At 50.7% G+C, this 24,729-nt stretch overlaps 1 protein-coding gene across 1 annotated transcript; it reads left to right on the top strand.

Moving 5' to 3' along the window:
* The first annotated feature begins 578 nt into the window (after positions 1-578).
* On the top strand, positions 579-24,411 carry LOC121159230 (quinone oxidoreductase-like protein 2). The gene is made up of 10 exons (XM_040984203.1): positions 579-628; positions 724-832; positions 2,673-2,769; positions 4,015-4,073; positions 4,577-4,642; positions 5,328-5,437; positions 5,956-6,037; positions 10,602-10,783; positions 14,102-14,330; positions 22,882-24,411. Exons 1-10 carry the CDS (start codon positions 579-581, stop codon positions 22,948-22,950), a joined length of 1,053 nt encoding a protein of 350 aa, XP_040840137.1. The 3' UTR covers positions 22,951-24,411.
* The last annotated feature ends 318 nt before the right edge of the window (positions 24,412-24,729 follow it).

Genomic DNA, 24,729 nt, shown 5'->3' with positions numbered 1-24,729 from the left:
GCACAGGGTTAGCATAAATGATCCTGCTCATGTGAGGTCACTGGGACACGAATTGAACTCCAGCAAGGTGTCTCAATGCAGACATTAAAGCTTTCTGTATGGGCTGGGGCAGTGGCGGTTCAAATTAACCCTCTGCTGCACTTCCTCCGACCCTGCTCCCTGCTTATGGTCCGGGAAAGCAGTGGAGGATGGCTCAAGTCTTTGGGCACTTGTACCCACCTGGAAGACCTTGCAGACGCTCCAGGCTTCGGATCAGCTCAGTTCTGGCCACTGCGGCCATCTGGGGAGTGAACCCTCTCACCTAGGATTTAGCACGTACATCGTTTGTCTGACCAGTGGGCTCCACGTCCGGGGACTCCGGTGGGGAGTCAGGTAGCTCGGGGTGCACGCCCCTGCGCCAGGCCCTGCCCGGGTGGCCCTGCGCCAGGTTCGGGGAGTTGCCCCGGTGCTCCCAGTCGCTCCCGGCCGCCCCGCCCGGCGGCCCGCGGGCCCGGTAGCCTTCCCGCCCTCCCCGGGGCGTGACCCGCGCTGTCCGGCCCTTCCGGCCACACTGACCACGCCCCCGGCGACCCAGGGCCATGGCGGCGGTGGTGTGCAGACGGTGCCTTTCCCGGACATGGCTAAGCAGGTGCAGCTTCCACTCTGCCCAGAGTGCCCCAAGGCAGCCTGCCCTGTGCCGGGAAGGACAACCCGAGTGACCCCGGCCCCTGTTTCCCGTTGCAGGACAGCCGGGCAGGCTGTGGGACGGCACTACCGCGCCGCGGTTTGCGCCGAGCTGAAGCAGCCCCTGGCCATTAAAGAGGTGGCACCTCGCCCCGTCCGTCCTCACGAGGTAGGGTGATTGTATCCCATGCACCCCCACTTTTCTCTCCAAGTCTGCTTCACCCTACGCAGCCCGCTGACTTCCTTCCTGAATCATGTTCGCAGTTCTCAAGCTAGGGGCCGACCCGAAGACTGGGGCACCCGTTAGGTCCAGGTTGGGAAGCCAGTGTCCCCTTAGGGTTCGCAAAAAGCTCAAGAATACCGGTGTGTCCCCCCTTCCTTCCCCCCCAAACACACTTGTAGGCGTCCTTCTGAAAGCTCCAGATCGGTTGCCTTAGAAACAGGGACCTGCCATTTGCACGTGACTCGGCAGAAACCCCTGCAGACAAATGGACCCTGCACCTGCCGCCAGACAGCCCCCTTCGCACGGGAAGCACAGGTGGTGCCATGGGAAAGGGTGAGCTTGGGACAACGAGTGAGCCACCCCCCCCCCCAAAGTCATCATCTCTGAAGCTGGAGCCTCGGTGCTGGGGGCCACAGGTGGGAGGCAGAGTCACAGCTTGTCCTGAAGCAGGAACTGCAGTGACACTGTCTCTGGGGTTGCTGAGCGCTTGGCAGTGCGGCTACCTCCTGGGGGGAGCGTGCTGAAAGACATTCCCTACACTTGTCACCAACTCCTGTGCCACACACAAAACACGCACAGCCGAGGGCTGTGTCTGTCTTTCCTGCTTTGTCCAGACGTGGCCGTCCAGGGAGAGAGTTCTGGATGGCTCTGGCTTTGTGAATTTCTTTTGAGAACCTTATATCCTGCAGTTGGGATGTTGCCTGGCATGTGGCACATGCTTCAGCAATTGTTTGGAGGAATGAATTGTGCAGATGAAAATGTCTTTCCAGTGACACACAGTCTGTACTCAAGCTAAGCAACAGATATGGCTCCTCATCGTGATCCCCGCCTCAGAGGGGCAGCCGGACCACTACAGCCATAGTTTGTGTAGATGTACTGGTGTCCACCAGGCCTGATCACCTCGGTCTCTGGGCTCTGTGCCCAGAGTTGGTGATTCAGCAGGTCTGGTTTGAATCTGGGCCGGTTGGCCCGGTGTTACTGATCCTGGTGGGCCGGGACTGTAGCATTGGATCCTGTGCACCTGCTGCTTTGGGGTAAGCAGTAGTAGCACGGCCGTGGGACACAGAGGCAGGGATCGGGGGGGGGCCCCCAGCCTGCTCCCCTCTGATGCCCGCTGATGGCTTCGCCTTGCAGCCCGTGTGCAGGCCAGGATCTTGGGGGTGGGACACATGCTGGCTGCTGTGGCCCCCAGGCAGGTTCCCTGACACCTTCTCTGTGCTTCGGCTCCCTGCTGCAGGGAAACCTGGCGTAAACCTTTACCTTTCTATTTTGAATAGTGAACTTTTAATTGTTATCAGTTCAAGTGTTACATTTCCTCTTTTTTTAATTAGATGGGATATGTTTTGTTTGTAAATAGTGATCTTCCAATCTGTGTCTACAGATTTCCAAAGCTATAATACTCTGTATACTTCAAAAGCATTTTTTGTTTACTTTTATCAACATTAGACACTATTGTGCAGAACAAAAAAAAAAAAAAACCAACAAAAACCCAATAAGACAAAGACTGGTAAAACGTCAAGATGTTGTACAGGGTTCTTAGCTTTTTAAACTTCTCCAAAGAGGAGGTCAGTCCCCCCGTGGTGTGCCTCTGCGGCACTGCTCCTGTCTGACACTCCGTGCTGCAGTTGTAGCTTAATGCGTGCCTCTGCATTAGTGCTTGGTTACCGTCTGCGTGCTGTCCCATGCGCGAGGGCAGACGCCCTGTGTACATGTTTTGGGTTCGTGGGATGAACTCTGTCTCCATGGATGCAGACCGCTCGGCTGGGATGCTGTGCTTCCTTTGCAGGTCAGAGTGGATGTCCATTTCTGTGGGGTTAACTTTGCTGATCTCTTGGTCTGCCGGGGTCAGTATCAGAAAAAGCCCCCTGTTCCCTTCACACCCGGTGAGTACAGGGATGCCCAGTGAGCCGCAGCGGGAACAGGGCAGCTGGGGGTTTCCATGAGCGTGCTCTTCCTCTCAGCACCTGCGCACCTGCGATGCTTCCACTTGATATGTTGATCTCTTAATTAGAATTTCTGGACTGTGAATTCTTTGAGGTCCGTCCTCTGCCTGCCTTGCAGAGCCCTAAAGCCCTGCAGCTTGCGCTTGTTTCCAGATTGTGGGAGACGCATGGCGAGTCTTTTCAGAATGTGCACCAGAATTCTCTCCATCGCAATCACCACTGGCCCTCATCACCTGCTTACATTCCTTGATGCTGTCTTAATTTTGTTTTTTCACTGAGGGATCGCAAACATCTGTTACCAGCTAGAGCTTCCAGCCTCCTAATACGTTCTACAAGAGGCCCTGATGCCAGAGGAGCTGAAGAAGAAAAGGAATTTCTCAGCAGCCGGCTGTTTCATTTTCATTATGTTCAATCTGATGACTTGTAGTTCCCAACTAGACAGACTAACGACTGGCTTGAACTTTGCTCGATAAGATAGAAATATAGCTTAGTGTGTACATTCCTTTCATATAAATATGTATACAGCATATTTTATATAAGTGTATATGTATATGTGTGTGTATATATATATATACATACACACAATGATTGTGAAAGCATTGCTGTGTTTTGATCTTAGGGTGTTGAGTTGTGTCTCAGTGGAAGGAACCATGTCTTTCTGACTGCATTGGCTGAAATGCTGGATAGCTGGAAGCTGTCATACGCAGCTCAGTTCTTCTTGCCCCTGGCAGCTCTAGAGGAAATGATGGTCACTACCTTTGGCAGGGTGGGAGGTGTAAGAGGAGAGGGCCAGCAACACAGCAGAGGGCCTCACGGGCCAGCAGAGGAGATGTGGGAATGAAATACGGTGTGGTGAATGTGGGAATTGGGGTGCCGGAGGGGTCCCAGTCTCAGTGATGGGGCAAAGGCGCCCTTGGGCCCTTGGGTTTCTTGGGGCTCTGTCGCCGAGGATGGGTCTGCGGTAGCTTTGCAGGGTGTGCCGCTGTGCTTTGGGTACCAGGCCCTCACACTCCTGGCGAGCTGTGTGTATGTGTGTGGGGTAGAGATTAGGGGCGGGAGAGAGGGGATGATTGGCACCCAAACCGTCCAAGTTCCAAAAGGCGGATGGGCTGGCATGCTGGCCAGTCTTCTTGACTGCACGATGCTGGGCTTTCCGGAAGCCTGACTTTAAACCATCTGTTTTAGGGTTGGAGTTTTCTGGGACGGTGTTGGAGACAGGCCCAGATGTTAGCTCCGTCAAGGAGGTAAATGAGCTGTGATCTAAGGTGGCTCTGGGAAATGTGCTCACCTCACCTGCAGCCCAGAGCTCTTGCCTCCCATGGCCATGGCCAGCAGACACCAAACGGCAAGCCAGGAGGAAGGGGAAGAAACGAATTCTGAACTGGGGTGGGAGGAGGGATCTGGTGCAAGTGCCTGGCTTCATTCTACTTATTATGAATAAAAGCACCTTGATCTAGTTGCCAAGAAGATAGAGAATTCTCGAGGCTGAGCACCTTGTGAAAGAAATGAACACTAGGATGCTAATTCCTATCAACCTGTATGCTGGCTTGTACTCTCAGCTGTGCTCTGATTGGCACGACAGCCTGCTGTCTAATTTACTGAGCACTGACTCCTAATGGAAAGAAAGACCAAATTCATCTTGTGCTGGGACAGAGATGTGTCTTTGGTTTCTTTTTTGATTAGTTTGGGAAGAGGGCAATGCAAGGCCATGCATTTAAATGCATCTTCAATGCTGCTTCTCCTCCAGGGCGATCGAGTTATCGGCACGACTAACTTTAACGCAATGGCTGAAGAATGCATCACTGACCAGAAGGTACTGCTTCCTCTAACGCTTGGAGCGGCTCTCTCTTTAAAGCCACCCCCTTCCCCCAGATCCCGATCCCTCCTTCTCTCCCTGTTTGTGTTTTCCTGGCTGTATCTTATTTCTCATTCATGCATTTCTTGATGCGAGTCCTCTGGTTCCGGTGTGACAGCGTCGCATAGAGCTTTGTTGAGTTCTTGAATGAGAAGGGGCATTTGCCCTTCTCAGTCCCCGACCAGCTAGCCGGCCTTCCAGTCGGCCTATAGATCAGTACTTTTGGTAGAAAAACTGGTTTGAGGGCAGTGAGCTGGACGTAATAGGCTTTTCTCCCACACAGTTTGTGAAAGAGATAGCCCTGGGAATAGAGCCAGCTGGGGTGGGGACTGGCATGGATGTGGAAGATGTGACTGGCTCCCCCTCGTGGTCCACAGTTCACCTTCCCCACCCCATCTCACAACTATATGGAGGTAAAATTCACTTACCACACAGCTTGAAGTGGTTTACTACAGCTGAGTCAGCGCTCGGAGTTTTGAGCTCCTGAGCTCCACTGTGGCCTGCTCGGCTTTCCCTTTCCCTGGGCTTGGCTGCAGACAGGTGCTCCCTTCCTAATCTGCCACTCAGCCCCTCTTCCTCTGAGCGGCCTCTGTGGCCAGGTTCCTGTGCTTCGTGCCTCAGGCACTGCCATCTCTTTTTGTAGACCGTGTGGAAAGTTCCAGAAAAGGTCTCCCTACAAGAAGCTGCTGTTTTGCCTGTATCTTATGGCACTGCTCTTTTGGCTCTGGAACATCGGGTCCGGATCCAGCCCGGGTCAGTAAGCGCTGTGTGGACAGGAGGGGGGCCGGGCTCCTTCCCTGATCGGGACCACCGAGCATCCTTCAGTTCATGTTCACTTTGGCCGAGGCAAGGACCAAGGGCAGAGCCACACATGCTGCCTGTTGCTCCCTCCTAGAGCTGAGCGTCCGAGAGCCCCGCCTGTGAGTGTGGCTGACCAGGGGTCCTCACTTGGTCACCTGCTACACGGGTCAGTGTGTAAGCCTGAACATGACATTAGAACTTCCGAGCTTAAAGTGGGTTGGCGGCAGAAAGGAGCACCGACTCCTAATGGAAAGAAAGACCATTAGGAGGTTAGGGCACCGACACAAGTGAAGGATCCATTCCTGGGACGTATCTAGTACTGGACCCTGTTGGGACTGGGGGAGCCTCACCAGCCCAGCCCTAAAGGCTGCGTGGCTGACGCTCCTCCAGCTTGCACGAGGTGACCTCCGACGTCCCGAGTCGGTGAGATCCGAGGTTTCGGGACCAGCACCCCTCTTTCTCCGGCACAGGGAGACTGTCCTGGTGACAGCGGCGGCTGGGGCCACAGGCCTGGCGGTGATCGATGTGGCGACGAATGTTCTGCAGGCCAAGGTATTCGCGTGTGGGAGTCTCTACCTGAAACCTCATTCCTGGCATTTCCAAGGTGGTTGTGTGCGCCTGCACCGGCAGGGACACCTGCACCGGCAGGGACACCTGCACCCTGCTTGCTCGTGCTCTCCCTAACCAGGGTTTGACAGGTCTGGCCCACTCCAGCGCCACAGCAGCTGCTGTCTGTCTTTGATCTTTTCCCCTCTGCATTTGACATTTAAACTCCAATGGTATTTTTTTTCCCAGAAGTATCCTCTACCCTTCAGGCTAGGTCAGTCTTCTGTCCCTTTTCTTACGTGTGATCTCATGGAGTCCCACACTGCCTGTTCACACCGCACCCCGGGGTGTGTGGCTCCTGCTTGCCTGTGTCAATGTGCCTCTCCCTTCCCGACCTTACTGTAATCCCCATGCAGGCAGGTACATGTCCCAATATAGCAGGCATCGAGGAGTTCTCGTTATATACAGGCTGCCCATTATAGGGGCATTGAAGAACTACTTCATGAATTAACAGGTAATGAATTAGGATTATCACCCTGAGGCCAAGGCGGTGAGAGAAGGGGGCCTTCTTGGAGAAGGTTGACTTCCTAGATAAGGTAGACACTTCCGGCAACTTTGGGAAGACTGGTGGCGACTGAACTGGAGGAGGTGCGAAGGCTGTGCTGGAGGTCGGAGCCTGGGTTAGGAGGCGGAGAAGTAAGGACAGCATGGCGTTTAGCTTGGAGCTGCAGAGAGCATCTCTGTGACAGCACAGCCGGAGGTGAAGCTAGAGAGGTGAGCGGGAATGCGGAGCCGGAAGGCGCGGACATCTGCTGGGGCTGACAGCGACTGAGAATTCCAGTTTGGGAGGAGACTGATCATCTTTATCTTTCCACACCTTCCCAGGTAGCTGCGGGGGGTGGGGGGGGGTGGGGCTGGGGAGGGCTGGGTCAGGGAGGCTCAAGCCAGAGGTGATGGGGCTTGAAGCCAAGGCATGCAGGTGATGAACGGAGAGGGAAAAAAGTGAAAAACACCCCCAAAATGAAGAACTTAGTGACAGCCAGCACTGTGCGGCGTGGACTGTGCCCCTGAGGGCACCGGGTTTCTCATTTACGAATGAGCGCTGCAGCTGCTGGGGCTTTCTGAGACTGCGTGTGCGCTGGGCCTGTGGAGGGTGCGGCGTGTCAGGGAGGAGCTGCGCACAGAATTCCGTTATTATTAGACACGCAGTAGGAAGGAGAAACTGGGTTAGCTTGTGGAGTTGTCGTTGGTCATGATGGGGGCACAGGGGAAATGCCGCGAGTTCAGCTCTGGACAGGCTGGGGGGGGCCCTGAGAAGGCGAGTACAAGCTGGGGGGAGGCCACTGGGGGCAGCGGGAACACTGAGAAGGCGAGGACAGGCTGGGGGGAGGCCACTGGGGGCAGCGGGAGCACTGAGAAGGCGAGGACAGGCTGGGGGGGGCTGCTGGGGAACCTGTGGTGGGGTGCCCTGAGAAGGCGAGGACAGGCTGGGGGGCTGCTGGGGAACCCGTGGCGGGGGGCCCTGAGAAGGTTACTGGAGATAATTGGGTCGGTCTGGAAATCCTTCAGGAGGCATGGCTGTGTTCATACTTTAGGTTCCTCCTGGGAAGGCTGTGTGAGTTCTGAAAGCAGTCTTCTCGATGCGGAGGCTCCGTGTGGAATACTAACACATTTCATGTGAAAAAAGAGGTCTTGTGGCTTTTCTCACGAGGTGAGAACTAAGCAGGCTCATTTTCTGCAGCCACTGACCGCCTAACATTTCCAGGGAGATAGTTACAGTATCTGCTATAAATGGGTGGAAGAGGTTAAAGACAAGAATTCACTTCCCATATTCAAAGTCATCTGAGCTGGAGTGGGGGCATTCAGGACTGGGGGCTGATACATTAAGGAAGAAAGAAGGCAAAGGCTGTTTCAGTGTGGGAGAGAGGGCACCCCTAAATTCCGCCGTGGAGTGCACGGTGGTTCGTGCCTCTGGCCGCTGAGCTCAGCCTCCCGCAGCAGCTCTGAGAGGCAGCAGGTTGGGGGTTCCTGTGTTCCTGCATTCCTCCCACCTCTGGATTGATTTCCTGGCTCCTGGTTTCTCCCTGTAGGCACTGGGGTGCAGAGCCAGCAGGATGAGAGCTCTCTCTCTCTTTCTCGCTCTCAAAAATTGTGTTTTCTTTAGCAGCAGTAATGGAAACATGAGAGAGAAAAAATAAAAATAGTGTCGTTACCATGCCACCTACTTGGAGTTTAAGACATTTTGATAACATTTGCTATTGTTTTCCCAAGTGCTCCCACAGCAGTTATTTCACCCTTGCTCCTGGGAGATGGAGGGCACAAGTGCTTATTATCCCTAGTTCCCGGGTTAGGAAGGCGAGGTGCTGTGACCTAGTGCGGGGAGTGAAGTTAGGGGCCTGGCCCCAGTCCGGTGTCCCATAGTGCTGCGTGGCAATGGGCCTCCCCAATCTGCAGCTGACTGAGGAGTCCACCCAGCAGCCTATGAGGGTGGCTCTGTTTCCAGTGTTATAAGTCAGTGAGGAATCCTTTAAGAGCACTGATGTTCTTAGGGGCACTTGAGTGGAAGTTCTGAGCATCACCTTGGACCACAGTATTGGAGCTGGTGGGTGCCCAGTGGTGAGGTGGCACTGGGCTGTCTGCACCTGTTTCTGAGCCTTCCAAACCCCACATTTCCCCACAGGTAGGCCATGTGTGTGGAGGCTTAGATATGGTTTTCTTCTGCAGTGATGATGGAGCAGAAGAGAACAGGCTTTGGAAAGAGGAAGTGTAAGGTTGGCACAGCTGTCCTAGCAGCTACTCTCTGGATGACCCTGGCTGAGGACTTGGCCTGTGAGTCTGTCTCCATCTGTAGAATGGGAACAAGGATATCTGCTCTACAGTGTTCTTCTGGTTTCAGCTTATTTATTTATTTATTTATTTATTTATTTATTTATTTATTTATTTATTCCTTCTGAGTACTGTGACTTAAGGGAATGTCCCAAAGTTGCAGGAAGAACTTTATATATATATAAACAAACCATATATATATGGTAAAGTAACAGAGGAAAAAGGTGAGGTAGAAAGGTCTTCCACTTGCTGCTTCATTTCCCCAGATGGTTGCAACAGGCAGAACAAGGCCAGGCTGAAGCCAGGAACTTCTTCTGGGTCTCCCATGTGCATGCAAGGGCCCATGCCCTGGGCCTAGCCTCTGCTGCTTTCCCGGGTGCATTAGTGGGAAGCTGGATTGGAAGTGGAGCAGCCAGGACATGAACTGGTGCCTGGATGGTGCCGTCGGTGCTTTCCTTTTCCAATGAGATAATTGAGACTTTGAGAAGTAGACAGCTACTATTGCAAGTGTACACTCTGGAAATAGGTTATTTGGATTTGGATACCACCGGTGCCCCCGTTAGCTATTTGGCCTTCTTCAGGAAAGATACTTAACTTCTTCTGCTTTGTTTTTCTCCTTTTTTTTTTTTTTTAAAAAAAAAATGGTTACTTTATTTACTTAAAAGCCAGAATTACAGAGAAAGAGACAGGCAGAAAGAGAGAGACAGAGAGATCTTCCATCTGCTGATTTGCTCCCCAAATGGCTGCAGTGACCGATTGGCCTTGGTTTCTTTATCAATACAATGTATATGTTGAAAGTATGCTTTGGCGCAGCACGTTAGGCCACCATTTGGGGTGCCTGCCTACTGTCCAGAGTGTGGGTTTGAATCCTGGAAGCTCTTCTTCCAGTCCAGTTGCTTGCCAGCACACCTGGGAAGCAGAAGATGCTGGCCCCAGTTCTTGGATCCCTGCCACCCACACAAGCAGGCAGGAGGAGTTCCTGGCCCTGGCTTTGGCTTGGCTCAACCTGGGCTGTTGTAGGAATTTGGGAAGTGAATCAGCAGGTGGATGATGTTTCTCTCTCTTCCTCTCACTCCATTTCTCCATCATTTTATGTTTCAGATCTCTAGGCAATAGTACTGTATTTCACTGGGCTGCTGTGATTACATGGGTTTTTAATATACCCTGGGTATTTAGGATGGGATCCGACAAGCAGTGCTAGAAAGTATTAGTTCTTACCCAGTAGTCTGCCTAAGGTAACACGGCTAGTAAGCGACACAGCCAGGATGTGAGCTCACCCGTCCAACTGCGCAGTCTTGCACTGGCTCATGCTTTCCCTTTGGGGATCCTGTTCTGCGCTCTCTGTCTGGACTGGCGCCCCCGGGAGCCCTCTTTGCTTGTTCCATCACTCTGCTCCGTCTTGCTGTCTTCACCTTTACCTTCCCAGCTGGCTTGTGTCCTCACTGCTGAACTCAGAGTAGGCGCTGGAGAGATGCTGGTTTCCAGTTGCATTTGGAGGAAGCTTTCTGTGTGCCTTTTCAACCATATCCTAGCTAGATCTGCTCGGGATTCTGGTAGTCCTGTCCAGGTGGGCCTCATGGCCCATGAGGCATGGAGAGAATGGGTGTGGGGAACGGGCTGACACCAAGCCAGCAAGGTCATGTGGTTGCTTTGAGGCACACCTATTGGTTGCAGACTGGAAGGCAGGGAGATGCCCTCTGGGGACACCACGCAGACATTTGGAAGCCTTATTTTTTTTTTACAGGTCATTGCTGCAGCCGGAAGTGACGAGAAGTGCAAGCTGGCGATGCAGAGGGGTGCCCAGTTCAGTGTGAACTACACTGAGGGCAGCCTGAGAGAGGCAGTGAAAAAACTTGTGGGGGACCGCGGGGTGCACGCGGCCATCGACATGGTGGGGGGAGAGGTCTTCCTGCAGGCCCTGCGCAGGTGCGTGCAGCGGTTGGCCAGCGTGGGTTGGTGGCTGGGGCTCTGCCTGCCTCCCGGGCCTGCCTCCTTTCTCTTCTCTGCTGTTCACTTCTCCTGTCGGCATCAGCATCAACGGGAACAGCTGAGTGGGTGGGTGAAAAGGAATAGCAGCAGAGAAAATCAGGAAATGCTTAAATATAGCAAAAACAAAATACCCAACTGGAAACTGTCCAAAAAATGACTGCCGGCTTTAGCTGGCAATGTCAAATGCATGTGTTAAATTCAGCTCTGCCGGCCCCCGTGACTACTTTATATACATGGATGTGGGGGCCTCACGGGCAGATCATTGTTCAGCTGTCAGGACTGGGGGGGCAGTTCCCCTCTCCCCAGTTCTGTTCTCAGGCACTGGCTCCTCTGATCTGCTGCCTTCCCAGGCAGTCCGCTGTGTAGTTGCTTCCTTGATTTGTTTTATTGAAACAGAAATAACTGGTGATTTACTGGGACTCTTGCATCACACTGATCCTCATTTTGCTTTTTTTTTTTAAAAAAATGACTATTTATTTTCCTTCTATTTGAAAGGTAGAGAGATGGAGATGGAGCGAGAGAAAGGGGTCACTCGCTGCCCATTCTCCCAGGACACTGAATAGTCAGGGCTGGGCCAGGCTGAAATTGGGAGTCAGGAACTCTGGGTCTCCCATGGGGCGAGTCTCAGGAACTCAGCTTGAGCTGCGCTGGGTGCTGCTTCCCGGGCTGGGATGTAGCAGGAAGCCGAGTCAGACCAAGGAGCCGGGATGTGAGCCGTGCACTGCAGAGTGACATGCAGACAGCTCAATGCGTGACCCACTGGGCCCAACCCCACGCTGCTCAGTCTGTGTTTTAAGCAGGGATTCTGGGATGTTCTGACTTCACCTGCATCCTGTATCCTGGCTAGTGGTATCGGGTGGGTTATGCCCCCCTGTGCAGAGAGCAGCTGTCCCACAGAAGGGCTTGGCTTTCAGGGACCCTGAGCTGAGGACAGGCGGTGTTGATGTTTGGCCACTGCTGCGTTGTACACGGGAGACGTGGGGGAAGGGGCTGTGGGCCAAGGGGGCAGCCAGGCCGGAGGGGTGTTGGACTTCACCCTTCTCTTGTCTTCCTGATAACTGTGTTTGGAAAACAACCATCTCTCATTTGTATTCTAAACAAAAAAGGCATGAAGTAAAAGAAAACAAACAAAAAACCCAGCCACACATACAGGTATTTTCTATCAAATATATTTATCAAATTATTCTTATAACTCGTCGCTCAGCGTGGCCTGTGCTGTGTTCTTTAGAAAGGGTTGCAGACATCTTGTGAGTTTTGTAGATGACGATTCAGGATTCTTGAAGGATGCGCAATGACAGGAATTCTAAAGCAAGTCTTTGTCTCAAGCAGATGATCCTTCCTTAACACACGCGTCTGTCTGGTTCTTTCTTCTCAAGTTCCAAACCTTCCAACTCTGAGTTGTGAAACACCATGTATGGAATGCTACGTGTTCACACCCAGTTTCCTTCTGCGAAGTGCTTAAGGCCGTTCAGTAGTCTTGGCTCTCAAGGGGGTCCCCTGTTAACACTTCTGCCAGTTCCTTGGGCTCCCTGATACCTTGTATGATTCTTAAGGACAGTTGGTCTTGCCAGTTTGTAATATCAAACTCAGTTCCCAGCTGTGGGGTTACCGTACGTTTCTTTTGACAAGCTGCTGTGAGCATGCTCAACATGCGCGTGGGCGTACGAGCCAGAGCCGCCACACCAACTCCCGGTGTGTCATCTTAACTCGCGCGTGGGCGTACGAGCCAGAGCCGCCACACCAGCTCCCGGTGTGTCATCTTAACACGCGTGGGCGTACGAGCCAGAGCCGCCACACCAGCTCCCGGTGTGTCATCTCAACACGCGCGTGGGCGTACGAGCCAGAGCCGCCACACCAGCTCCCGGTGTGTCATCTTAACACGCGCGTGGGCGTACGAGCCAGAGCCGCCACACCAGCTCCCGGTGTGTCATCTTAACACGCGTGGGCGTACGAGCCAGAGCCGCCACACCAGCTCCCAGCTCCCGGTGTGTCATCTTAACACGCGCGTGGGCGTACGAGCCAGAGCCGCCACACCAGCTCCCGGTGTGTCATCTTAACTCGCGCGTGGGCGTACGAGCCAGAGCCGCCACACCAGCTCCCGGTGTGTCATCTTAACACGCGCGTGGGCGTACGAGCCAGAGCCGCCACACCAGCTCCCGGTGTGTCATCTTAACTCGCGCGTGGGCGTACGAGCCAGAGCCGCCACACCAGCTCCCGGTGTGTCATCTTAACTCGCGCGTGGGCGTACGAGCCAGAGCCGCCACACCAGCTCCCGGTGTGTCATCTTAACACGCGCGTGGGCGTACGAGCCAGAGCCGCCACGCCAGCTCCAGAAGCTGTGTGGCCATCTCTGAGAGCAGCTCCGTCCGCTGCGGGCAGTGAGGCCCTCGCTCCTCTGGCCCTGCTGGCCCCCACGCTGCGCTCCACTGTATGAAGGGCTTTTTGAAAAAAAAAATCTGCTTTTAAAGTTGTGGTTAAAGGCACATCATATGAAATTTACCATCTTCTCCATTTTAAATGTGCACCTCAGTGGCTGTGCAAAGACCGTCTTTCATGTCCATCAACCCTCTTTCCTTGCTCCCTAGTTCCCAATAGCAAACCTTCTGTAGTCCTTTTCCATACATTCACTACCGTAGATGCTTTATGTAAGTGAATTATTTTTGTCCTAAGTATTTGTCTTTTAGTGACTGGTTTCTTTCACTTGGCAGAATCTATGTCCTCAAACTTTGTCTACATTATTGCATAAGTCAGATTTTCCATCCTTCTTCAGGCTGCACAGTATCCCGTTCTATGTATAATTCACATGCTGTTTGAGTGTTGCCGGACACTTGAATTGCTTCTACTGCTTCTATTGCTTCTACTGTGGTGAATATGATAATATGGTTGTGCAAACACCTTTTTAGGTCTCTGCCTTTGGGGTGGGCAGTGGACACAATGGGTTAAATGTGGGACCCCGCATTTCCTATTGGAGTGCGTGAGGCTGCGGCCCCCTCAGCTTCTGATTTAGGTTCTCGCTAGAGCGCCTGAGCGACTGCAGAGAATGGTCCAGCACTGGGTTGCTGAGGTTCCCCTGGGGAGCCAGGTGAGGGTCCTGGCTCCTGGTTCGGTCTGCACACGTCCCAGCTGCGGTGGGCATTTGGGGAGTGAATCAGTAGTCAGAGATCTCTCTCTCGTTCTGTCTCTCCGTCTCTCTCTGATGTGTGTACATGTACGCCACTTCAAATAATTTCTTTTCCTTCCCTCCTCTCCTCTCAGCCTGGCCTGGGAGGGCAGGATCCTGGTGCTGGGATTTGCTGGAGGGAACATTGCTTCGTTGCCAACCAACCTTCTGCTCCTGAAGAACGTCTCGGCCATGGGCATGGCCTGGGACTCATACAAAGACCGCAACTTTCCCGTCTTCTATGGAAGCCTGGCCTCGGCTCTGCAGTACTGCCAGCAAGGCCGCCTGCGCCCGTACGTCGGGAGAGTGTTTAAGCTGGAGGAGGTGAGACGTGCGTGAGGGGTGGCGAGTGTGACACGGAATCTGTGAGGCGGGGTCTGGAGGCCTCAGGTCTCTTGTGTCACGAGCAGTTATGCTTCTGTAGAAGATAAGTGACGTGTGCTGCCATGAGCACGGCGAGCCTGAGAAGGGCGCGCTCGGCTTGACCTTTGCTCTTACGTACAGACACTTGCAAGCGCGGCCGGGTGATCTGAGCCGGAGTTCTGTGAGCGGAACACGAGAGCACGCCCGCCCCGCGTCCTGGGTCTGTCATTCATCCATTAGTCACTGTAGTTAATTTTGTTGGCTATTTACTCCCCCACAGTCTCATTAATGTGGCTTAAACTTCCTCCAGAGAGTAATTGCCTGCATGCATATGCAATATTCACTGTGAAGATTTTTTTTTTTCCTTTTGGCTTTAGTTGTTTTAATGTTCAAAAGCTCGCGTCAGCTGTGCAGGGCGGCGCTTTGGCGAGTGTGCAGATCACAGGGCCCACGCCGCTCGTGCACGTCGCTCCTCGTCCGGTTGTGTGTGTTTTCTCCCTGTGATGAGGCGCATTCTTTCCCAACGCAGTTTGCTTTGTTTCTCTGCTTTGTGGCCTGTGAGTTCCCAGGACGGTGATCTGGGGGAAGGAGGAGCTGGCTGGCCCCGAGGCTGGCTTCTGCAGAAGCCACCCCAGCTCTCTGCCGTCTCGTCCCACGCGTCTGCAGCGAAGGGCTCGGACCCGGTGGCGGCTGTCAGATGTGCCCAGGACCCAGGCCCTGCGGGGGGGCCAGGAGATACTCTGCAACCTCGCTTCTCCTCTGGCCTCGGGGGCTGCACCGTCTTTAATCTTCTGGTTCATGTAATCTCCTTTTTTTCTTTAAGATTTGTTTCATGCTTTTATTTATTATTATTTGACTTATTTTGAAAATTTTATTTTTATTGGAAAGGCAGGTTTACAGAGAGAACAATTTTCCATTCACTGGTTCACTCCCCATTTGTTATTTTAATTTTATTTCAAAGATAGAGAAATGGAGAGATGGAGATCTCCCACCTGCTGACCCACTCCCTGGATGCCTGCAGTAACAGGCACCGGGCCGGGCTCAGCTCCCTGGACTCCATCGGCTCTAGCACATGGGGAGCATGCATCAGTGCCCGCTGCCTCCCGAGTACGCGTGGGCAGGAATTGCACTGGCAGTGGGGTAGTAGAAACTCAGCCGGACACCGAAGAGTTGGTGTGCTGCCCCAGGCAGGGATCTAAGGCCGCCCGCCTCTCTCTCCTCTTTGACACCGATGAGCTGTGATTCTAACCTCTTGGCATCCTTTTAGAGAGGATTCTTTTCTAAAGATTTCTTTATTTTTATTTTTCTGGAAAGGCAGATTTACAGACAGAAGGAGAGGCACTCCCCAAACAGCCTCAGGGCTGGAGTTGAGCTAATCCAAAGCCTGGAGCCAGGGGCCTCTTCCAGGTCTCCCACATGGGTGCAGGGTCCCAAGGCTTTGGGCCGTCCTCAACTGCTTTCCCAGGCCACAGGCAGCTGGGATTCGAACTGGCATCCATTTGGAATGATGGCTTTGCAGGTGAAGTTTTAATGTGCTGGAAAGGAAGTGGAGCTGCTGGGATTAGAACTGGTACCCATATGGGATCCTAGGTGTGCAAAGTGAGGATTTAGCCATTAGGCTATTGCACCGGGCTGGTATGAAGCATTTTTATCACATTTTAGAGGAGAAGACATCAAGGCTTGTGGGGGCTAAAAAACCTGCCCCACGACATTGTATTAAGTGACAGGGCATTCAGTCCCTGTCATTTTGACACCAGAATCTGGGCTCTTTATGGCTGGCTGTGTGAAGTTTTGACCTAAGCAGAGCCAGGGTGACCGTGCCTTGAGAGCAGCTTTCTAGGGCACACCCCCAGTGAGATGCTGGCTCTCGGTTCCCCAGGGACGGCTGTGTGCCCTGCCCTGCGAGGCGCGGCCTCCTTGTGCCTACTAGGCGGGAGCTGTCGAGGCGCCAACTGAATGGAAGGCACCTGTTGGGGGCTCTGGGGTCCCCAGAAACTGGGGCTGCAGACTGGTGAGGAAGTCTAGCAGGGAGAACATGTTGTTGTGCAAAGTCGGAAATGAAAGCCTGGAGAGAAACGGTTGCCTTTTCTCTGCTTACTGGTCACTTCACTGTGCTGCTTTCTTGAAGCCCCAGGGAACCGACGGCAGCTGTGTCTGCACCCACGACCCGGTGCTCAACATGATACCTGTGGCTTTTCTCTCTCTCTCCGGTTCACTCCACTTTGCCTCTCATCTTCTCTCCCTCCATCCCCACTCCTGGGATTGTAACCCCAAGAGAAGCAATAGGATGTGAATTTTGATTAGGCTTAATTTGTTAAGATTCTCATACTGACACTTGACTTTTAAAATTTCTTCCTTTATGGCTGAACAAGTATTGCTTGACTTTTTATTTTTAGCTTTCAATAGGATTTTTTCTTAGATTTATTTATTTTTATTGCAGAGTCAGATATGTATACAGAGAGGAGGAGAGACAGAGAGAAACATCTTCCATCCAATGATTCACTCCCCAAGTGACCGCAACGGCTGGTGCTGTGCCAATCTGAAGCCAGGAGCCCAGATCCTTTTCTGGGTCTCCCACTGGTGCACGGCATAGAATCCCAGGATTCTTTTTTTTTCTTTTTTTTTTTTCCCCTGTTTATTTGAAACGCAGTTACTGAGAGAGGGAGACCGACAGACAGTGAAATATCTTCTATCTACTGGTTCACTTCCCAGATGGCAGACCTGGGCCAGGCCAAAGCCGGAAACCTAGAGCTTCTTCTGGGTCTCCCAAGGACCCAAGCACTTGGGCCATCTGCTTCTGCTTTCCCAGGTGCACCTGAGTCACAAGTGGAGCAGCTGGGATTCGAACTGGCATCCATTTGGAATGATGGTTTTGCAGGTGAAGTTTTAACGTGCAACACCACAGTACTGGCTCCACATTGCCTGACTATTAAAAAATGATTTGCTTAGAGGCAGAGGGACAGAAGTCAAGACAGAGGGCGGCACAGACAGAGAGCTCCCAGTGCTGGCTTACTCTCTGCTTGTGACACTCAGGGTTGGGGCAGACTGAAGCTGGGAGCTGAGAGTTCGACCAGACCTTCCACGGAGTTCGTGGGAGCACAGTCACTTGAGCTAACGCCACTCCGTGCCTGGAACAGTCAGTAGGAAGCTGGAAGCCAGGGTGGAGCTGGGAGCCCAAGCCAGACTCCATTGAGAGATGTGGTCAACTGCCCCATTTTCTGATTTTCCCTTCAAAGTCAAGTTTATCGAGATGTAATTTATATTTAGTGCAATGTACCCTTTGGAGGTACACTTGTCTGAGTTTTGGTAGACAATGTTTAGCCATATGACTCCTACAGGACAGTTGAGACCTAAGGACCTGTGTATGCCCCTGCCCTGTTCCTGCCTCTCTGGCCCTCGGCCTCTGCGTTACTCTGTCAGGTTAACGCTGCCTTTGTCCGTATATGGGATCTCACATCCTAAGGGTGACAGGTGCATGTACTCCTGGGAGAGGGGCAGCACCTCTCTCAGAGATTCAGAATTCTGGCTCGGTCTGTGCAGCCCATGATTTGGAAGGGAAGGCCACTTTATCCCATTCCCTTCAAAAACCACAGCTTTAATAGGTTTTCTGTCATTTTGAACTGGAAACGGTTATACACACATACGCATGTGCCCAGAGTCGAGGGTCTGTGTGAACAGTTTTGGGATTTAGGTAGTGCTGGTTTGCTACTATCTACTTAATTTTTAATGAATTGCCAGGCTGTTCTCCCAATGTGCCGCTCCTGCATTTGCAATATGTGAGAGTTCTAGTTGTTAGGACTCTGTTAGCTCTTAATATTGTCAGTTGTTTAATTTTAACCATTGCAGTAGGTGTGTGGTCGCATCAGGTTGTGGGCTTAACTTACCGTGAGTGTGTTTTCATCTGCGCATTGGCCATCTGTGTCGTTTGGGGGACTGCCTTTCTGAAGAAGGTGATGAGCAGTTGGCTCAGAGCTGTGCTATGATGCATGCGACTCGGTTACAGCAACAGATCACTACCTAGAGGTCCAGCTGTTTACAAAACAACCCCAGTCCACCGCAGATGTGTTCATTCACTAAGCATGTGCTGAGCACATTCTGTATACCAGCCAATAAAAAAGTAAGACCGAGTTCTGGCCTACGGAGTTTACTTTTCAGCTGAGAAGATCTCGGGATGGTGCTGTATGCGGAAGAGTCAGTTTCTAATGAGAAACATGAATCAGCATGCTATATTTAGGAAACTAAGTTATTTTAACTAGTACAGCTTGGTGAATTAATTAAGAATTCCAGGGGTGGGTGTTTGGCACAGTGGCTGAAATTGCTGCCTGATACATCTGAATGCCTGGTTTAAGTCCAGGTGACTGTTTCCAATCCAACTTCCTGTTCATGCACATGCAGGGGGCACGTGATGACGTGGGTCGGGTCCCTGCCACCTGTCCGTGAGACCCAGGTAGACTTCTAAGTGCCTGGCTTCTGCCTGGGACGGCCACGTCTGTTAGAGCATTTGGAACATGAACCTGTCCTTGGACGTCTCTGTCTCCGAGTGCCACCCTCTTCTGCTTCAACAAAAATGAAAATAAGATGATAAAAGATGCTTGCACTTCCAAGTGCATATATGTAACAAACGCCAGCAGCAGAGCCTGCACATCCTAAGACAGAAGCAATAGCTTTCCTCTGCTGTCTGTCTCCAGGGGCAGCTTCCATTCTAGCTTCACCTGGAGGCAGAGCATGAAGGTGCCGGGAGCAGTGACCGTGGGTCTGGGTGTCCTGGCAGCCTCCCCTGGGAGCAGAGCCCGAGGGTGGAGGGGCAGAGTGCACGCTCTCACCCACAGCAGGAGCTCCCTTTTTAAACTTCCCATCCTTGCTATCGCCGGGGATTTTCCCAGGCCGCAACGAAGCCAGCAGGTAGAAAGGGCCAGCGTTATTTTTAGAATCAGATGCAATCACAGCAGAGGTGGCAGGTGGAGCTGCGGGTAACAGGCTGTCTGCGAACAGAGGGGAGAGTCGGGGGCGTTTAGAGCGCTGCGGTTCTCAAGTCAGGGAACAAAAGCATCAGGCATTCCCCCTGGTGTTATTTGTAAGTAAGCCAGGTAAATATGTGACAAAAAATCATAGATTCACATGCAGAGTGGTTAAAAATAAGCTTTTCCATTTGACGGCACAGCTTTCTTTGTGTGGACATCTATTTGTAGGAGATTCTTCCTTTCCCTCGGATGTGAGCTGAACAACTCTCAGGAGCTCAAATAATACTCCTTTTCTCCAATGTGGCCCGTGGCGGAGCTCTGACAAATGTCCGGGGTGTGCAGCTTCTGACTGACAGCCAAATAAGGCAGCTGCAAGTCACCCTGTGCCCGGGCCGCTGGGGCCCTGTTGGTACCTCTGAGTCCCTTGCCACCCTGTGCCTGGGCCACTGGGGCCCTGTTGGTACCTCTGAGTCCCTCGCCACCGCGTTCCTGGGCCGCTGGGGCCCTGTTGGTACCTCTGAGTCCCTTGCCATCCCCACAGACCCAATCTAAGTGGCAGGTGATGAGGAAGGGCTACCAAAGGCAAAGGCTTCTGAACCACGGGGTTTCGCGTGAAGATCATCATTGATTTGCTTCTATTAATTTCTCCTGTGCTTTGTTGGGCACTGGCAAATGAAAGGGGCCAGATAATCGAAAGTTTGACTTCAAAGCTCGGTTTCATTGTTGGACCACATACAGTCCTTCTTGAGCCTTCATGTCTTTATAGATTTATTGAGTGTTTTTACGTTCATTTCCACTGCCTCTCTCTACTCTTTTTCTTCCTTTCAATGGCAGTTTCTGTAACATGTTTAATCCACATCTTTGGGTATACTTGCATGTGTGGGAAGCACACACACATACATATGTATTTTTTAATGTTCAAAATGAACATTTTTTTTAGGTTTTAATTTTTATTTGGTAGAGATCATTTTTATTAGGGACACTCAAAATCTATTTATTTTTAGTTAATACATAGTAATTGCACATATTTATGGGGACACTATGGTTTTCCATATATGTTTGCATATGTAATTCACATTAAGGGTAATTTTGACATCTGTCACCTTAGATGAATTGATGTCGATCCGTCATCGATACTATTTAAAGCCAATAGTTTACATTAAGTTTAGGGTTTTCCTGAATGCATTTTGTCATATGTCTGTCACTCAGTGTCATTCCACTCTCGAACAACCCCTGAGCATCACATTCTCACCCTCACGCCCACGCTGAATCGGTGGCACCTGCGGGTTGTTTTTGGTGTTCCTATAGTTTTGCCTTTTTTCAAAATGTTATAGGGTTGGAATCTTGTGGCACATTGCCTTTCAAGCCTGGCTTCTTACATTTAATAATGTCCATTCATATTTCCTCCATGTTTTTTTTCTTTGATTGAGATCTCATTTCTTTCTATAACTGATTATTTTTCCATTGCATTAGTATACTGGTGTTTATCTGTTCACCTATTGAGGAATGTTTTGGTTCCTCCCACGTTTTGGCAATTGTGAATAAAGCTGCAAAAAACATTCATGTGTAGGTTTTTGTGTGGATATAAATTTTCACTTTGGATAAATATCTGGGAGTGTGACTGCTGGTAAGGATATTTTCAGTTTTGTAAGAAGCTGCCATACTGTCTCCCAAAGTGGCTGTGTCATTCCAGGTCTCCACTCGCAGTGAACGGAATTCTTGTTCCACATTCTTTGATCCTTGTCTTCTGGATTTTAGGCACTCCTCTAGGTGTGTAGTGGTGTCTCATCTTCATTAGCGGTTTCCCGAAGATGTATCACAATGAGCATATTTCATTGCTTTTTTTTTTTTTAACATCTTTTATCTTTTTTTGGGTCAAATGTCTGATCAACCCTCTTGCTTGCTTTACAGTTGAGGTTTTTTAAATGGTTGAGTTATAGGATTTCTCCAGATGTGTTAATTCAAGATCTGTATCTGTTATGTGATTCCAGATTCTCCCCTCCCCACCCTGCCCCAGGTGGTGGCTTTGTTTTTCATCGTAACAGTATCTTCTGCTGAATAGAAGCAGGAGGATTCCATCTACTGGGTCATTTCCCACAGAGCCACAGTGGCCCTGGCCAAAGCCAGAAGATGGGTGGCAGAGGGTCAGGCACCAGGCCAGGAGCAGGGAGCTGGACTCTCACAGGCACTCATGGGATACTGGCCTCAGAGGCAATGGCTTAACCCACTGTGTCACAATGCCAGCCCCCAAGCTTTTTTTTTTTTATGAAGACTTATTTGTATTACTTTATTTCACTTGAAATTGAGAATTACAGAGAAGGAGAAACGGAAGGAAAGAAAGAGAGGCAGGCGAAGATCTTCCATTCATTGGTTCACTCTCCAAATGGTTGCTATGGCCAGAGCTGAGCCATGCAAAGCCGGGAATAAGGGGCTTCTTCTGGGTCTCCCACATGTGTCCAGGGACCCAAGGACTTGGGCCATCCTTTACTGCCTTCCCAGGGGCGTTAAGGAGCTGCATTGGAAGTGGGGCATCTGGGACATGAACTGGTGCCTATATGGGATTCTGGTAACATGAGGATGGGGGAAGGATTAGCCTGCTATACCACCATGTTGGCCTGGTCCCAGAGTTTTAAATTATGTTAATAATTTCCCTAGCCCTCAGCATGAATTGTTCTTAAATTAAAAAACTAATAATCAAGTTTACTATAACCTAGATTTTCTTCCTATGTTTTCTTTAAGGAGTTTTGCAATTTGGCATTTTTATTTAGATCTATGATCCATTTTGAGATAACTTTTCAGAAGGATGGCAACGGATTCGTAGATTCATTTGGTTTTTTTGCACACGGATATCTAGTTTTTCCAGGACCGTTTGTTAAGAAGACTACTGCCCCACCCCCACGAATTGCTTTTACTCCTTCGTCAAAGATCAGAGGACTAAATTGGTGTGGGTCTATTTTGATTTTTGGGTTTTCTGTTCTGTTCCATTGATGTATTTTGCTTTTTTTTTTTCACAATATCACACATCCTTGATGACTGTTGCTACTTTTAAACTTCTATTTTGTAAACTTGTTCTTAGGAAGAACAGTTTTGAGATAAAGTGATAGATTCCAATTCCAATATATGTGAAACTGAACAATTTTAATAAAAATGTGACTATATATATGTATACACACACACACACATACACACACACACACACACACACACACACACACGCACACTGATTCTTTTGCCGTAGCTCGGTTCTTTCAGAAGTGGGAACGGTTTTGAAGTGGAATGGCTGGCAGAGAATGATTAGAACACAGTAACAGTAGGCCCAGGGGCCTTTCACCTCCTGCTGCTTATGTGGCAACACTGGAAGTGATAGATTTAAATAGAAATACTGAGGTTGGGTTCTTGTAAAATGTTACTGCTCTCCTGTGTGGTGAGTTTTAGTTAGAACTGTGCGATTGATGAGATGTACTAGCGCTTTCACTGTTTGTCTGATTGAACCAGCAACAGATGTTTGCCGAAACAGTCTGATCACGTTGATTTGGAATTTTTTTTTTCAGGTCAATGACGCCTTTCTCCATGTGCTACAGCGCAAGTCCACAGGCAAGGTGCTCCTGTCTCTGAAATAGGTCCTTGGCCCTGCAACAAGCTCAGCACAACCCAAGCCAAACTCTCATCCCCCCCTCCAAAGCCTCCCCCTGTGTGTCGGAAGGAGTCCTCACCTTCCTCGCTGACTCAGGTTGATAATCCCGAGTCACCTCTGGCTCATAATTTGTGTGATTCTATGGCTTAGTCCAATGGACTTGGACCTTTGAGAGAGTGAGGGGTCGCTGCTCCTTAGACCAACAAAATGTGGTCCAGACAAGCGTGGGGTCCAGTCACCCTGTTTGTTATAATCCATCATTTGCCAAATTTTCTCATCTCCCCTCTAAGATGTCTGTCACCTGCAGAGCTGGTTTACCTGGTATCTCTGGCGACCTTCTAACTGTACTTCCCACCTGTGAACCCCCCACGTCCCCATCTCTGTGATCTCTTGGTGACATGGTGATTTCCTGGAAGCGTAGTTCTGACCGTGCCTCGCTCCACCTCCATGGTGTGAGCCACTCTCCATCGTGTCCCTGGTTCTTCCCCGGCTGATGGTCCCAGCATCCTGGATGTGCTCAGAGCTCTCCTGTACCCCTTATTTCCTCTGCGTGTGCAGTCCCTCTTGCCTTTCAGGCACAGGTGCTCCTAACCAGGAAGCCGCTCTACCACATGTCTTTGCTCTCAGGCAAGCAGTAACTTTTTCTCTCACTGCTCTGTTGCTCTTAGCTTCTCCCCCAGGATCTGCCACATGCAGCCTTGTACCATCAGGGCTTCTCACTCTGAGCTCCAGGTTTGATCCAAGCCTCTGCTTCATAGGTGGGTTTGGAGGTCTCTGCACCTTCATTTTCCCCACTGGGGTTGGTAGCAGCATCTGTCCCACAAGGTTGTGAGGCACTGACGCAGTGGTAGGAAGAGCCTGGCATGTGACAGGTGATGAGCAAGCAGAAGTGTTCACTGCTTTCTCTTTGTCCAGAGTGTCATCAGCTCCCTGTGAGCAGGTGCTGTATCCCACACACCTTTGTACTTCCCATAATATCCATCATGTGAGGTACTCTTGGTACTAGTCAACAGACTGAATTTCAATACAACAAGACATAAACTGTGGGGTTAAAGTGATAGTAAGTTGCCTGGAAATAACCCAAATGTGCACTGACAAGTGAATAAATAGACTCTGTAGGGTATGTATGCACGAGGAAATATTATTCATCCTGAAAAAGAAGTTAAATTCCGACACCTGTTCCATGGATGAACCTTGAAGATATGCTGCGTGCAATAACCAGGTATCAAATGACAAGTGGCCTCTGATTTCTCTTATGTGAGGTCCTTAGACTCATGAAATTCATAGAGATGGAAAAGGGAATAGTGGTGACTGGGGGAAAGGAGAAGGGAAAGGTATGGTTTAATTGTACAGAATTTCATTTCAGGAAGATGAAACACTTCGGAAATGGTTGGTGATGATAGTTTCAAAATAGTGCTTTACACAATGTCACTGAAATTTACGCTTACACATGATTAAGATGATACATTTTATGGTGCATATATTTTACCACAATAAAAAGTTTTAAAAGAATATATTATTCTCACTTATTAAAAGGATTATTGCTGTCAAAGTTCACATTAAAAATTTTTATTTCTTGAGAGGCAGAGAGAGAAATCTGTCACCCACCAGCTCAGCCACAAACTGTCCAAAACTGGCTGGGATTAGGCCATGCCAAAGCTGGGAGTGGGGGATCCAATCCAAGACTCACTAAGGTACCAGAACCCTGACCCTGAGCCTTCCCTGGGCCTGCTGGAGTGAGCCGTCACGGGAACCCTGAGCCTTG

Source organism: Ochotona curzoniae, unplaced genomic scaffold, assembly GCF_017591425.1.
Source record: "Ochotona curzoniae isolate NIBS_2020 unplaced genomic scaffold, NIBS_Ocur_1.0 contig_4105, whole genome shotgun sequence".
Lineage (NCBI taxonomy): Eukaryota > Metazoa > Chordata > Mammalia > Lagomorpha > Ochotonidae > Ochotona > Ochotona curzoniae.
Note: the sequence above shows the minus strand (reverse complement) of the source record. Positions and strands in the feature narration are given on the sequence as shown.